The following is a 17,067-nucleotide window of genomic DNA, read 5'->3' as shown; positions in this document are numbered from 1 at the left end:
GAAAGCATCGCCAAGGAACTAGTCCTCTCGGCATACCAAGGTCAGTTCAGGACGACTGGACTATTCCAAATTTCACGAGAGAGGAGGCAGCACAGCAGTTTAAGGACTAAGCATAGGTGGTTGGTGGAGGTGGACAATGTCTTTGCCTTGGGCAGATGAAACGTCTCTATTTTGTGGGTGGGGATGCTATTGTCTTTTGGATGGGGTGTTAATGCGCTTTTTTTTTGTTTATCATCTATATATGTATGTGGGGTAGGGAAGATATATGTTTGTAATGCTTTTGGCCAACTTATACAAATGGCATATCTGATGTAATTCCTCTTTTTAATATCAATGAAAAATCAAAATGTTACCTATCAAAAAACAAGATTTGACGTAAATCTTTTCAAATTTTTTTTTTAAACTTTAGTAAAGCAAAAAAAATAAAAACAATATAATTAAAACCTGCATCAAATGGGAAAGACAAATAAAATGTTTTTTCTATTTCAGCAACCCAGTTTTTGGGTTATCTTCTAATGCAACTCTACTATGATTACATATTGTGAAGTGTTAAATTAACTTATAAATATTTATGTAGCATTTTGTGTCAATATTACTTTTGAAGTAATGAAAATCTCCTATAATAACTTTAAAAAGCTGTGTTAAAAATATGTATAGTGTTATTCATTAATGTTGTGTCCAGCCGTATCCATATTGGGGGTCTTAAAAAATGGCCATATCTGTACCCAATACTGCATCTGTATATGTATCTGTACCTGTATCCATGCAATTTCAATAAAAAGGAGATCAGATTATAAATCAGCAGCAATCAAGCATATAGATTGATCAGATCAGAAACCACTATACATTGCAAACCTTAGTGATCTTATCTCTTTGTGGTATGCAATATAAATGATAAATATATGCAAAATCACAATTGCATATATGACCTATATATATATATATATATAGCCTTTATTATAGTAATTAATCATTTATTTATTGAAATCTCCTGTAACCCACCATCTCATGATTAGGGAGGACCTCAATAAGGTCAGCTGGTGCATATTCCTTTTGTAAGTAGGCCACCTCATGATGGATGGATAGAAGCTCTTAACACTTGAGGCCAAGAAGTCAAACTTGGATAATCTATGCTCTTGGCCTTAGTTGTGGTGAATTTAGGGCACCTTTTGTGGAGTCACAATTAGGGAAGCAGATGGATACTGGATGGATACTTGAGGCCAAGAGGTCAAGCTGGATACTTTGTGGTCTAGGGCTGAGTCATGGTGAAGTTGTGCCACCCTAACATGCTTCCTCTTCAATATCTGTTATGGTTGATTATGGGAATCGAACTATTGATTCTTGACTTCTTAAATGATTTATTTAAATAGATTAAAATAATGAATAAATATGCATTTACATGTTACCTAACCCTTATTGAAATATTGGTAAAATTATGTTACATATGTTATCTAACAGTCTTGCCAGACCTATTCCATGGTTTATCTCACTAAAGAAATATTTATTAGTGAAGTTAAAATTCTAACTATACTACACCTCTTGTCTGACTGAACTTGTGATTGTAGGGCACAATTTAGGGTAACCCCAATCAGAGCCAAGATCCTGCCAGCCTAAGGGACAAAAGATAATTTATGCAACTATGCTAAAGGGCTCAAAAGGCTTTGGAAAGAGAAAAGAAGAAACTTGCATCCAACATTAAGTCCACTCAAAACAACATAGTGAGCGAACAAATGGGAAATGAACTAAGGGCATACATGGAGTGCAACAAACAAACAACCCAAACTCTCATGGAGAAAAATGAAAAATATTTTAAAAAGACTACTACTTCAAGCCCTCCAAAATATGAATAATACTTTCAGTAATCTTTGACCCAGCCAGATTGATGAGAGGGATGCCAAGTCTAATCATTCAGAAATATAGAAAGGAATCAACCCCTGGCTTGACAAGACCTTCTTTCATACCTAGAAGAGAATATAGAATAGAGGAAGAAAAAATAACCCACCCATTGACAATGTTGATGGAATTGTTGAAGCATACTCAAGGATAGATCCTGAAATTAGAAGAAATATTTCTTTCAGAGATTACTGTGATGACAAAATTCAAACTGCCCCTGGAATGGAAAGAGAACAAACCAACAAAAATTTAAGACAAAAGGAAAGTAAAATGTCCTACCGACTTGGATGGATCTGGAAAAGCCACTGCACGTTCATGGGTGCAAGAGATGGATGCTTATCTCTCACTTTGCCTCGTGAAGGAGGACGAGGCTATTAAATTTGCCATCATACAATTGGGGGGAGTTACGCATGATTGATGGCATCATGGCCTTATTACTCAAGGCCACTGACACATAAAAACTTATGATGAATTCACTCAAAAACTTATCAAAATGTTCGATCAAAAACATCAAATGGTGTTTCAAAGAGCTAAAGAAATTTAAAAAACATGGAACCATAAAATATTATGTCGTTGAATTACAAAAAAAAAACAGCCATGGTACTAGAAGTATCTCCAAAGTAAACTCACACACTTGTTTGTAAAGGGCTAGAAAAGTCAATCTTTGGCATGGTAAGTTCTCACAATCCTACCACACTTGAAGATGCAATTCAAAAGGCATCAAAGTTGGAAAACGCATCATCAAACAACAAGCGTTATTCAAAAAATCTAACTTCAAACTCACATATAGAACCCCCCCTATTACAGAGATCGGCATAAAAGGGAATTTCCTCGAAAAGACAACTAAAATAAACTTGAAAGAAACAAAGGATGTTTTAAATGCCAGAGATGGGAGCAGACACACATTTGTATTTTAAGGAAATATGGATCTTAATAGAGAGCGTAATGGATTTCTAATTTCAGAGTATTGACTGATAGACTATATTTAATCCTTGTATATCTCTCTCAGATTACAACCTCTGATTGAATCTTATTTATTATTTCTGAAATGAAGTCTCAGAGAATCTGAGAATGATCATTGTATAATATATTACTGTTACAGTACAATATATTAGTGCTACTGTATTTAGCACTTTGCTTGCAGCAAGCTGAAGTATTAATTTATATTCGATTGCTTGGCTTGGTAATAATATTTTCACTGTTATTGATATGTTTGCAACCAAGCATCGAATGTATTATAAATATGTTTCCAGAGGTTGTAACTACATAGGGGTATGACCCTTACATCGCCCATACCACGTAGGGTCATAACCCTATGCAGATACAATAATTTGTTAACTCACCGATAATAATAACAAGAGAGTTATTCATGCAGAAGAACAGACACATGATCTTGGAGGAATATAATACATTGAATCATGTTCAATACCTGATCGCCGGGTGGGATAGAAAGAAAGGTAATTTCTGCAAAATGCAGAATACGATTTGATTCACTTAACATATATATATATATATGAAATTTGGTTGTGATTATATATATGTATATATATACTCTTTTGTATAATAATACACATATTTGTTTAGATCAATTTTCCAGTACTATAGATTTGCTTCAATCTGAGCGAAGCTACTTCCTCAACACTCCCTCTTAGCAAGGGAGGATTGAACAAAATCTTAGATGTATTATTTTGGTATAAGAATTTATATCAATCTTGTAAAGCTTCCAAATTGAATACATTTCATCTCAAGAAAATGTGAGGTATCTGATTTCCGGCACTCCAGGACAACTACTCAAAGAAGTCAATCAGACATCAACCTTGATCTTAGGATGGTGATGAAGTCTCCAAAATCACAGGTAATTCAATTTAGAGTTTTAAATTATCTTGATGCAGTAATCATCATGACATCCAACACATTTTGGGACAACAATTTCAGTAAGCAGTCATGGTGATAGATCAAGAATAAGAATTAACTATTTCAATATCATGATATCCAGCACAGTCCGGGACACAACCTTTAAAAGGTAGTCAATCACGATATGTATGTTATCACAATTACCAACTTAATTTGGAAACACACTAAGTGATAACAATTTAACACACTATACATTATCAAGATATTTGGCACATTCTGGGACAGCAACTTAATGTAGCCAATCTTGATACAGTGGTTATCATGAATTTTGGCTCAGTCCAGGACAGCGCCTTAATGTAGTCTATCATGATAACAGGTCACACTATTGTTAAGGTCATCACCTTACAATAGTGACCATACACATTCATTTCATGAAAGATCGTCACCATTCATGACATAATACATAAAAGCAATATTGCAACATTAAATATTCATGAATATATTAATTTCATAATATAGGAATTACGTCTCAGAAATTTTAATTACAATTTAGTCATACCAAGTTTACATCTGAAGTACTCCACTTTCAACTTCCCAAGGGCCTCGGTAAATATGTCGACATTCTGCTCTTCAGTACTGATGTAGACTAATTTAATAATTTAGTGTAGAATGCCTAAATCCTTCATATCGAATTCTGCTCCACATTCTTGTCCGTACATTCTGCTCTAGAGAATTATATTTTCCTAAATCAAGGGAAATACACTTTTGATCTCTTGACTAGATTTGCTATGATGGATTGTAAAGCTCTATCTACTCCGATAGAAACAAATCTTCATAAGCTTAAATATGAAGCAGCTGACTCAGAGCCTACAGACCCTACCTACTATAGACAAATTATTGGGTCTCCTATGTACTTAGTAAACACTCACCTTGATATTTGTTATGCTACTAATGTGTTGAGTCAATTCATGGGTGAACCTAAGAAGATTCACCTAATGGCTGCCAAGCATATTTTGAAACATTTACGTGGTACTATCGAACTTGGCCTGAAGTATGAGAATGTTGAGATACAACTTCAAGGGTATTCAAATTCCGACTGGGCATGCAGTTCCATTGATCGTAAAAGTACTACTAATTGTTGTTTCAGTCTTGGATCGACTATGATATCATGGTTTAGTAGGAAACAGTCAACAATAGCTTTAAGTTCCACTGAAGCTGAATATATGGCTGCCTCCATATGGTGCTCATGAAGCAATGTGGTTGAGGAAGTTACTAGTTGGACTATTTGGGAAGCCCCTAAATCCCACTATGATTCACCGTGATAATCAAAGCTGCATCAAACTATCTATGAATCCAATCTTTCATAATCAGTCCAAGCATATAGAGATTCCTTACCAACATATAAGAGATATGGTAGACAGAGATGTTATTAAATTAGTCTACATCAGTACTGAAGAGCAGAATGTCGACATATTTACCAAGGCCCTTGGTTGCAAATTTATTGACAAGAATTTGGTTGCAAAATGAAATTCGAAACAAAGAATTTTAACGACTTTATAGTATCCTTGGCTAATGGGTCCACTGCCCTATATACCAAAAAAAAATTGCAACTAAAAATCACCTCAGAAAAGCTTTCAATCCAAAAAGATTTCTACATTGTTAAGATAGGAGATATCAATGTAATTCTAGGTACCCTATGCTTGCACTCTTCTGGATGCTTCATCCTAGACTCTCAAAGCCAGAAATTTGTTTAGAACGTGATGGGTAAGAAGTCATTTTACGAGAGCTATCCAATGGATCCCAAAGAGTAGTCTCATCCAAGAAGATGGAAAGAATTTTTACGCGTGGAGAGGGAGAATGGGTTACATTGTGCATGATTCTTGACAAGTCTTTCCTCCTAAAGAAAAAACATACATTTTGGCATCCAACATATCTTTAAAAAGCACAAAAGGGTATTTGAAGACACTCTACAAGAACTGCCACCAAAGAGAGGCTTTGAGCATAGTATTGAATTAGAGGAAGGGGCAACAACTGTAACTACCACTCCCCTACCATCATCCACAGGGATATAAAAACGAAATACTTGAACAACAATTCTTATTTGCCAAGCTACCCAAGTGTGAAATCGAGATGGCGGAAATTTTATTACTTAAGACATAGAATTAGTGATTAAGGCGTCAGTGCTGACTTCTTAAGTGATTTATTTAAATAGACTGAAATATTGGTAGAATTATGTTATATATGTTACCTAACATGATTACAAGACCTATTCCAAGGTTTATCTTGCTATTGGTGAAATTAAAATTCTAGCTATATTACATTTCTTTGTTTTGAATGAACTATTCTAGGACAAAATTTAGGGTAATCCCAAACGGGGACATTATAACGGATGAGAAAGTAGAGAGGTTAATAGATTGCATATGGTAGTGGGAGCAAAGTCCATGGGTGCACCAATATTAACATGATGTACACACTCAATTATGCCTATGCTAATACAATATACACACTCGGCTAATCAATTATGACATTTTCAAAACAGAAAAGAGAAAGAATAGTGCTAGTGAGAAATTGGGGACAACTACAAGTATGTTCAATACGATGTGGCAAAGTTTTTTATTCACAAATGTTTTCATGCCCATATCATCCTGTGGTGTGTTCTCCTTAGTTCAAACAAGTCAGCAAAGAATTTTTTGGTTCTTCATTCATTGCCTGTTGAGAACTTGACGAAGGATATTTTAGATGAGTTTGGTGATGGAGGACAAGAGACAAGCTTGGATTAAGATGGGTTGCTCTATTGTCAAGGATGTGCGGGCTGATATTAGACATTGGCCACTCATCAACTTTATAGTCACATGTACAATTGGCTCTTATTTTCTTGGAACTGCTGATTGTTCAAGGGGGTTGGGGCATCATATGTTATATAAACATGATAATTGCAAATTAGTTAGCATTATGGTGAAGGTTGCTTACAAGCACATCTTTTGGACACCATGTGCTCGTGTATTTAAAGACCTACGAAAGATATATTGGGTGCAACAAAGTGGTGGTAAAATGTAGAGATATTCAGAAATTTGTTTGCAGCAACTACACCTGACTCACTTGAAGACTTGTTCAAAAAGAAATTCTCTAGACATATTAAGACTAGGTGAGCTAGTTATTTCATTTTGTTAGAAACGATTATTAAGGTGCAAAAAGCTCTATAGTTGATGATGGTTCAAGTGGAGTAGATCCCTACTACAAACACTTGTAAAGAAGAAACTATCATAAAAGGATCCTTGATGACAATAGGTGGTCCGCTGTGAGGGAAAAAAATTGCTGAGTATTTTATAAATTACTAATTTTATTAAGTTTCTGATTTTATTGGTTTCTAATTTTATAACTTGTCATTTGATTCTAACTCTTGAGTCTTCTTCCTTTTCGAAATTTTTGATCGTACATATGTTTGATCTATCATCTCACCTATTGTAGATGTCCTTAGATATGTTAATGCATACTCTCTTAATCTTGAAGATATTTAATAAACATTTGACAACATGTTTGGACAGATAAAATGAGCAATTTGTATTAGGCATCATTATTTGGGATTATATGAGCAATACATTAAACCCATTGTAGAATGAAACACTACAAACACCCTACTTCATATCAAAAACTTTGCTTTAAATCTCAAATGATATGCACCAACGTCTAGGAGGTCACCCCTTTGTGATGACAACAAGGTGAGCAAATGGTCGAAAGATACATTCAAGTGAGGAGTCAACTAACTTTGCACACAATGATTTTCCTTTACTATCTTTGCAATCCAAATTTAAGCAACCCAAGACAAAGATGAATAGAACTACACTAGCCTAAACTGGCCCTATTGGATGGTGGACATTGCAGAGCAAGGATATTGCAAAGTTCAGGATGCTTGCCATTTGCCTCTTTTCACAAGTTATTGATTCCTCAGTGATAAAAAAAATGATCAAAATACAAGTCCATCCACTATATCAATAAGATGAGGCTTACATCTAGATGAAGCAAAGAAATTTGTGGTTGTGCATAGTGCTTTGCAATTAAGACCATTATACTTTGAAGTATTGATAGACTCACACTTTACAATGTATGTTGATCAAGAAAATGGCACCCAAATTGACAAGAAGGTGACATATGAGGGATTGATCGGAGTTCCACTGGATGAATCAGCCTCTTATAATGGAAGTGACTCAAAGTTAGACTCTGATTTTGTTCCAAGGTTAGTAGATACCGATTAAGGATCTAGCAACATACTTTCTATTGTTTTTTGTCATTTTGGTGTACTCTATAATTTATATAATATATTACAATAGCACATACACATTGACAATGAATTATGAGAGCAATTAAATTTGGACATATGTTACTTTGTTCAACTCTCATGTGTTACAACACTTGATAGTTGATATTAAACACTGGAGATGAAATCTCCTTCAATAGAAAAGTACACGATGATGTTTCTAAATGAAACAATTGTTAACTAAATACGAAAAATGAAATTAACCAAAAAGATGACCATTAGAAGCATTACATTATGATTTTAATACCCTCCCTTAGTGGTCATTGTACTAACTATCCTATAGAAGATAATCTATAGGTCTTTTGATCACAGATGTGCCTTCACATCAAAGCACTCTACAACATGAGCTTGTTGTTGAGACCCTCGAATCTGCAGAACTTTTGAAAATGACCAAGATAACCACAATCCTTCCAACCAAGTGTTGGGAAACAAAGGCATCACTTTCTATAGCCAAAGGCACAAAGATGAAACTAAAACCAGAATTTTGAGGAAAAATCAACAACTCTAGATGTAATCTAGAACAAATTCAAGAAACCACAATTTTTGTTGATAAAACATCAACCCTCCAATGATTTTTTCCTAAAAAATTAAAAACACTAAGACTAGCAATACCAATCATAATGTTTTTTGAAAGAAAACCAAAAACGGTTTTTATGATAAAATTGAAAAAACCAAGCACACTTTAAAGGAGAAAAGTCGGTCAAAACCCAACACAAAAATCACGACACATATCAAAATACAATACTTTTTAGAAAAAAAAGTAAAACCCTTATACAAAACATTTTTTGAGGCAAAAAATCACACAATACCCACAATATTTGTCTATGGATATAGATTATAAAACCCTCCTAGAATTTTTGAAAGAAAAATTATGAAATACACCTTACAATTTTTTTAGGACAAAATTGTTGAAACACAACATAATTTTTCAAGGGAAAAAAAATAAAAACCATCTACTAATATTTTTTAGATAAAAGTTAGAAAACCCATTATCGTGATTATTTGTGAAAAAATCAAAAAACCCACCACCATGATTGTTTGTGGAAAAGAATCAAACAACCCACCATGATTTTTGGGGCAAAATCATGCAAAACCCTCGCACTATAGAAAACACGTCCCAATTGCGGTAAACAAAACATTCCATCATAGAAACCTTCAAACAACAAAAACATTGAACTTTGTGTGGTAAAATATCCAAAAATGGCCAAACTTCATCACACAGTAAAATAAGAAAACACTTTGTGCTTAAATCAGCACATGCAAGTCAAAAAGAAGTGCATGCAACCCACATAACCTTGGGCCTCCCATGAGGGAGTTAGACTTAGACCCACTCTTGTTATAAAGCTTGATAGTTTGATATTAAACAATGTAGACAAACTCTCCTAAAACAGAAAAGTACAAGATGATGCTTTTAAACAAAATAATTGTAAACTGAATATGAAAATAGAAACTAACAAATAAAACTAAACTCGCTAAAGATTGCCATTTGAAACATTACAGTATTATTTTAATAATACGAACTCTCAATTCAACTCTAGCATTGTGAATTAAGGATCTATAGTATATATGATGAATGCCTTGTCGATGTCATCGTATGAATATTTGACATTTCCCATATTTTTAATGTTTTTTTTTTTTTATATTTGTCCCCTGCCATCCTCTAAAATGGCCTCAAAAAAAAATGTCCCCGAAACACACCCCCATCCCTTACCATGCCCATCCTTAAAAGATTAGAACTTGGTGGAAAATTGGATTATCAGCTCTGGTATGCGAAGTTCCATTATCCAAAAACCATTTTGTGTTGACTCTCACTTTGATGTACTAGGGAAAAAAAAGCTGACCAACATGGGGCCTCTAGAGCCTCTGGACACCACTGTAAGGATCTGTGCCAAAAGGTTATGACCTCACATAGAAAAAGTGGCAGGCATAGTTGATCTAAACATCTGAATAAAGTAGATTCTTGTTGTCTAAGTCCCTGTTGTGGAAATGAAATCTTCCTCCGATCTCATACTAAATGGGGCATGCAAAAAGGATGTGTTATTTGCTCTCCACCTCCTAGAGGGAGCAAAGTGAGCAGGCCCTGGTCTAAATGGAGAATATAAAGATCAATTTCAACCCATAAGTTATAAGGGAACACTCTCAAATAGCTAAGGGGAAACCTAAAGCCATGGTCAGTAACACTACAGATAGTGAAGCTAAGAGGCTCAAAAGAGAAGGAATGGAGGGGAACATTGAGACAGTACATGAACGTGGGACAGACCATCAACAGATATTCCAATAGAAAGAAGCAGCCTAATCTCCAAGTAATCAGCATTTCATATTAATCACTTTATTTAATCTCATATACTGTGTTTGTGGCACTAATAAGGTTGCTATTGAACACTATACTGATCAAGAATGAATTGGTCACAATAATTACAATATGCTAAAGACCAGTAATCTTGAGAAGACTACTAATCATAAAAGGAATTATGTCAAAAAACAAAAATGATGACCACAAACTCAACAATTAACTCAATCATATAAACATTTTGCAAATGAAATAATAAATACAATATCTATTGATAAGTATACATGGAAACAGTCAATGAAAACACGTGACATTTGTGATGCAAGAATAATGACAAGGCAAAAGATAGCATAATCATTTGACAGTATTGTCTAGTAATATCAGGATTTGTTGTTATCAAAGGCAACAGGCATAGTCGCAAATCACAACCACCGCTGTCATTGTCCCTATTCACAAGGTTTTCAAACTATGTTACCCGGGGACGCATTTCCAGCCCTAAGCCTTGAGTTTCAGAAACGTCCCCGTTTCGGTGAATTGGGGACGACCGGAAACATTTCCAAGCCGTCCTAAAACCAAGCAAGAAAATCAAAAACCCATCCCCGAAATTTCGGAAACAATCAACGTGTTTCCAGATGGTGTTGACCGTCCCGAGGACTCCGTAGCCGTTTCTCATCCGTCCCGGGGACTGCTTGAAGTTTCCAATTTTTAAAAGAAAATTGAACTCAAAAAAATTATTAAATGGTGATTTTCTGTCCATTTGCAGGCCCCACATTAAAGTAATAAAATATGTTAATATAACACATGTTGAAAGTTTGTGTTTTTGGAAGCCATTACGAACTTAACATCCAACTATGACTGAAAATTCAAACTTCAACTTTTATTCAACAAACCAGACCTAAAAATGATTGTAAATCAGACTTCTATTTGATTTCATATTGCAGACCTGGAAATGATTGCTGCTGGGTTGAGGAATACTCAGATTGTTTTCAGCTTTGATGATGCTCTGATAGCAGCAATAATTGCCTAGAAATAAATTGTTGAAGCTGATTACTGCCCAAACAAGATGGCTGCTACCTGTCTAGGAAGATTGGGCACAACAAATTCAGTTTTCCTCCAAAACCCACAAAAAAGGGCTCTAAAGTCTAAACATATTGTCCATCTATGGCAGATTGATTCACTCATTTGATGTCATCCTATGTTCCAATTCTTAGACGACAATTCAATTTGATGCTATGTTCTATGCTGATTCAATGAATGAAATTGATAATTTTAATAAATTTTATCAGACTTCCACAATCCATTTTTGAAGCAAGATTTGTTTCTGGATTCGATTGTGTATGTTATTTTTAGCATCAACGTTTCGGATCACTCTGTGATCCATCATCAGGATGAGAGAATTCAAGAATAGAAAGGTAAAATATGCAAAGAGATAATTTGAAGTTGTGTTGCTGTGATGAATGTGACAATGTTATGTAATTCTGAAATTCATGAATATATATATATATAGCCGTCCCCTGCCAGCCAAAAGAAAAACCATCCCGGAAACCAGTTCCTCATCCCCCCGTCCCCCCGTCCCAGAAACTCAAGGTAACATAGTTTTCAAATCTAGTTATACCAGGTGTCTTCACAACTGTGGACAACCACATTCATATTAAAAAATGACTGCAATAATTACTCTTGTTCCTTGGCAACAGGTACAAATACTATTCAATAATGGCACTGGCAGCTACTTACACCATCCAAGTCATATACCTCATTTATTAAAGTTTTACTGTAGAATGGCAAAAAACATGCAGGTCTGGTGCTTGTATAGAGGGAAAAAAACTAATTTATCGTGATACTTCTGGTGACATATCGCCAACAATTTAAATGGTGAAAATTTTAGTCGGATATTTTGCAAAAGTAGTGATATTTTCAAGAAAACAGTGGGAACCCTACAAAGAAAAGACCTATCAGGATATATAATGATATTTTTAAAATAATTTTTTTATGAAATACATAACTGAATTATTGAGATGATAAGCTAGAAAAGATATACAAATGCACAACCCAATTATTCAAAGGTACCAAGAACAAGTCAAGCCAAAACCAAAAATATTAAATTTGATCCCTACAGAATATAATACTTTTCAAGGTCACCCTAAAAATACTACGAGAAGTCATATATTGTGAAAAATGCAAATTGAACTAATCACAACTTTCAAACATTAATCATTCATGAAGTAACCTCCAGCTTGGGAGGAATTTACACATTACAACAAAAAATGTAATGAAATGAGATGCATACCATCTAGGGTTTGTTATGTCTATATACTCAGCTAATTCAACAGGTATCTGACGCCATTTTGTGCACTTATCACATTGAACCCATGCACTTGGGGGTTTTTCAGGCACTGCATTACGATCCTTGGAATCTTTATTTCCTTCGGCTTCTGTAAGCACACTTGTTGGACTACTTTTATCAGCAATCATCCCTTCAACAGTAGGGGTGTCATTAGCACTAACACTTTCATGAGTCAAAGTTTCATTTTTCTGATCATCAAAACCATCTGCAAGTTTCTGAACCTCTGTCATAGCAGCATCCTCTCCCAAAAGCCTGACACTGCCTACCTGATCAGAAGTTTCCCTCTTTTGTGAACTGATGCAGAGTTCACTCGTTTTTAACTCATTCCTTGTAGCATCTGTTCCTTTCAATTCTTCTTTCTTGTGGTTTTGCAAGAAACTATCCTCCTTGACATCCTTTTCTGTGTTTTTTCTTAATTCAGGTTCTTCCAGAGAATCGGTCATTGGCACAGCCCTAGCTCTAGTTTTCTTAACCACTTCCTTTCCAGAAAACTCCCTAAGCGATACTTCTGCCCGTGATGTACTTGAAGTTGTCAATCGTTCTTTCTTGATAGAGGTAGTCACAGGTACCTCTGCCTGTGATGTACTTGAAGATGCTAATCTCTGTTTTTTGAGAGGATTGGCTAATGATGCCTCTAGCTGAGACATAGCTGATGCTGCCAATCGTTCTTTCTTGATTGAATTAGACACCTTCATTGTTGCAGAGATGTCTCCATTTGCAGCCCCCGTCACTTTTCTTCCAGCCACTTCCAAGTGTGCATTCCCTGACATTTGGTTCCTCTGCCTCTTTCTCTGATTATATTTAGGCTCTCCAACTTCCCCATTTACAAGCCTCTCATCAATCAGCCCCACCTTTTCATCACCTTGTGCATTCCCCTTCCCTAATCTCTGCCGTTTCACCTTGTGTTTTGCCTCATCAATTAATTTAGTTGCCGTAATTGTCACTTTACGCTTCTCTGACTTCTTACTCTCTGCTGAGATGGATTCAAACAGGAATCAAATGAAAGTGCACCCCCATTCATTGTCCCTAACATCTATGAATGCTATTTTTTTTATTTTAAGTAGTTAACAATGAAAATACTGGAGATCAAACGGCCGCCCCAAACTATTTTTTCCGTACTATCTGAAGCTATATTTATCTGAACTAGTAATTGAGACCAAATAGCAATAAAGGAAATGGCAACAGACCACATTCATTTCATTTTTGCAAAAACTAATGCTTATTCATTTCTCTGAAATGACGATTTGGAACAGCCTTCTTAAACGAGATTATATTTATTGCAACAACTAATGCTTATTCCAGCACATCTAAGGCCTATTTTTCTAACAAGATGGAAATATATTTTAAAACCAAAACCAAAACAAAACAAAAACACCTACCTTCTACGATTTCCCTCTGAACCTCTCCCTTAATCCGTTCTTCAATCTTCGCTCCAGAATATACTTTACTCTGAGAAAAAACCGGCGAATCGCTCTTCCCCTCCTTCTTCCTCTTCTTCTTCTTCTTACCGGAATCCAATTCCTCAACATGCTCCTTATCCAGACGTACATCGCTATTGCCTATTGCACCGCTTTTCGCAGATCTCCTAAAACTATCGGCCGATTTTTTCCCATCCCCTGCCGAAATTCCACTATCAGTTGCCAAAATACTTCCTTTTCCTGCTGCAATTTTACCTCCTGCAACCAAAAGCTTGCCGTTCCTTGTACATTTCTTCTGATTAAAACACAATCGTATCTGCACGAGCCTATACATTCTATCCGTAGGCTTCACAACGCCGTCCTTGTACTCTCGGCACGCTCTCTCGAATTTCGAACGGCTAATCCTCGGAAGCTTCGAACCTGCGACCTCCGCGCTTTTATGTTCCTTATCTCGAAACCCTGGCGTGGATTTCTGGACGGAGTTAAGCTCCCCGTTATGAAATTGCTGTTTCGACTCCCCCATCGCAATTCTAAGATCCAGCATTTTCTCATGAATAAAAATTCGACAATCCGAGTTTTTACGTTCTACTTTTCCCGGCTTTCGAACCTGCGACCTCGATTACGTGCATCAACAATATTCTCTGTGATTTTGAGATTACGCCATACAATTCGCCCAGTTTTGAATGTGTGTTTTTTAAACTGGACGATGGATTTGGTAACCGACCATTCAGGTTTCTTTCGAATCGATTAAATTGTTTGTTTTTCTTTTTCCGCTCTGTATTTTTGGCGTTGCTTTTAGGGATGAAAACAAGCAATCATAAAACCAGCCAAAACTGAAACCAATTTCACATTTTTTTTAAGTTCGCACGGTTGAATCGATATACAACAGGCGGCCCTAACATTCGACGCGAAGAAATTTGCTTTTTACGTCGCTGACTCTTCCGTTCAATTGTAATTTGGACTGTTTATAAAAACTATATCTAAATCGTCAATCTATTTATTCGTCTGTATTTTAGTTTTTTTTATAGATTAAATCGTCAATCTATTTATTCTCGTCTTTAATTTAGCTCTTTCTTTTATTGTAGATTAAGTTACAGTTCCATAATAGAAGAATTGTAATTCGTATATTTATTCTCGTCTATAATTTAGCTTTTTATAGACTCAAGCTACAGTTAAAGAATTGTAAAGAAAATAGAATGTTTTTTTTAAATATACAAAACTAAGAATCAAATTATAATGATTAATAAATTTGTATTTTAAAGATAATGAATTTTAAATAATTTATAAATAATATATATAGAATAATATTTGTGTATTTAATTAATTAAAAAAATTCAATTATATATATCAAACAAATAAAATATTAAAATTGTAAAATATTATAATTGCAAAATGAATAATAAAATAGAAAAAAACTAAATGCAATGCTAATATCTTATTTAAAAAGATAAAGTATAATAATATTTGAAAAAAATGCATGAATGAATAAAATAGAAAAAAACTAAATGCAATGCTAATATCTTATTTAAAAAGATAAAGTATAATAATATTTGAAAAAAATGATATACTAAATTTAAGATTACTTTTTATATAAACAATTAAATTAATAGTTTCTCTATATTTTATTTTCATTAAAAAATAACTATATCTATTTAATTAACTTAACAAATTTAAATCTAAGATTTTTTATATAAAAAATTAAATAAATATTTTCTCAATATACAATTTATTTTTCTTATTTGCTAATAAATAAAATAATCAAAATAAAGTATTTTATATTAAATAAAAATATCAAAATTAAAATAAACAATAATAAGATATCTAAATCTCTAGAGTACTAAAAAAAGTAGATTTGTATGAGAAATAAAATAGCTTTTTATTAATTAAAAATTTTTAATTTTAATTTTGACAATAAAACTAAAATATTTATTTATTTATTTATTTTTAAATTAAAATAATCAATATAAATTATCTCTTTTATTAAAGTAAAAAAAAAAGAATAAATAAAATAAGACTTGTAAATTTCTAAAATAATAAATAAATAATCATCTTTTCTTTTCTTTTCTTTTCTTTTTTCCTAAAAACTATGTATGTTTATAAGTATTTTAAATAACCACAAATTTGAGAAGACCCACATAATGAAAGGTATTTGACAAATTTGTATGAATGAAATTCAAATTAGATATTTAATTGTCTTTTGGTAGTTGATAAGTAGGAGATATTTTCCACAGCGAGTCAAATTGTGATTTTTGTAGTTGTTTATTCTTATAGTGTTAAGTCTTAATTATCCATTCAATATATTGATTACTGCTACAAATGGAACAACTACTACAAGGATTGGTATTTAGGATTTGTTAGTTTGTGTTCAAGACTCTTTGAATAGACCCAAGATATTTTGTCAGAGATAGTTACGTGGTAATACCAACCTATTTTCTAGATTGTAATAATTTTTTGGTTTACTATATTGTATGATTTTAGGTTCAAATTAGTCCTTTGAAGAATATTGCAATTATTTTGAATTCAGTTTTAGAAAGTAATTATTACATGGAGGGTTGGTTTTTTGGGGTGTACTGACATTTACTTTCTTTGCTTTTCAAACTTTTTGGAATGTTTCATTAGCATCTCTATGATTGATATCAAAAGTAGATTGTGATAGACATTTGGTTTATTTTCGCTAACTTCAATAAGAATTAGTTTCCTCCAAATGAGAGTCTTTAAGCAGTGTTACTCTAATTTTCTCTTCTTATTACATATGTAGATTTGCAATTATGTGGAGAGAATCTGGCAATTGGTCATCAAAATGTTTTTCATACCTCCTTTGCAATGAAGGAGAGTTTTATGTCCAAGATTGGATAGCAACATGAAGGAAGGGTTCACTCAACAGTTCTCAAAATATTAAATCATTAAGCAGGCAATTACAAAACATGAAATGATGCTTGGGGTTGTGCTCCAA

At 33.9% G+C, this 17,067-nt stretch overlaps 1 protein-coding gene across 1 annotated transcript in view; it reads right to left on the bottom strand.

The window, feature by feature from the left end:
* Positions 1 to 15,077, bottom strand: part of LOC149551300 (uncharacterized) — an 83,491-nt gene extending 68,414 nt beyond the window's left edge. The window contains exons 1-2 of the mRNA XM_089786853.1: positions 14,076 to 15,077; positions 12,640 to 13,666 (exon numbers count right to left, since the gene is read on the bottom strand). Coding sequence (XP_089642979.1) covers positions 12,640 to 13,666; positions 14,076 to 14,658 — 1,610 coding nt within the window. The 5' untranslated portion in view covers positions 14,659 to 15,077. The remainder of the gene's footprint in view (positions 1 to 12,639; positions 13,667 to 14,075) is intronic.
* Between the last annotated feature and the right edge of the window lie 1,990 nt (positions 15,078 to 17,067).

Source organism: Cupressus sempervirens, chromosome 6 (genome assembly GCF_028749045.1).
Source record: "Cupressus sempervirens isolate cs-2001-9-10 chromosome 6, ASM2874904v1, whole genome shotgun sequence".
Lineage (NCBI taxonomy): Eukaryota > Viridiplantae > Streptophyta > Pinopsida > Cupressales > Cupressaceae > Cupressus > Cupressus sempervirens.
Note: the sequence above shows the minus strand (reverse complement) of the source record. Positions and strands in the feature narration are given on the sequence as shown.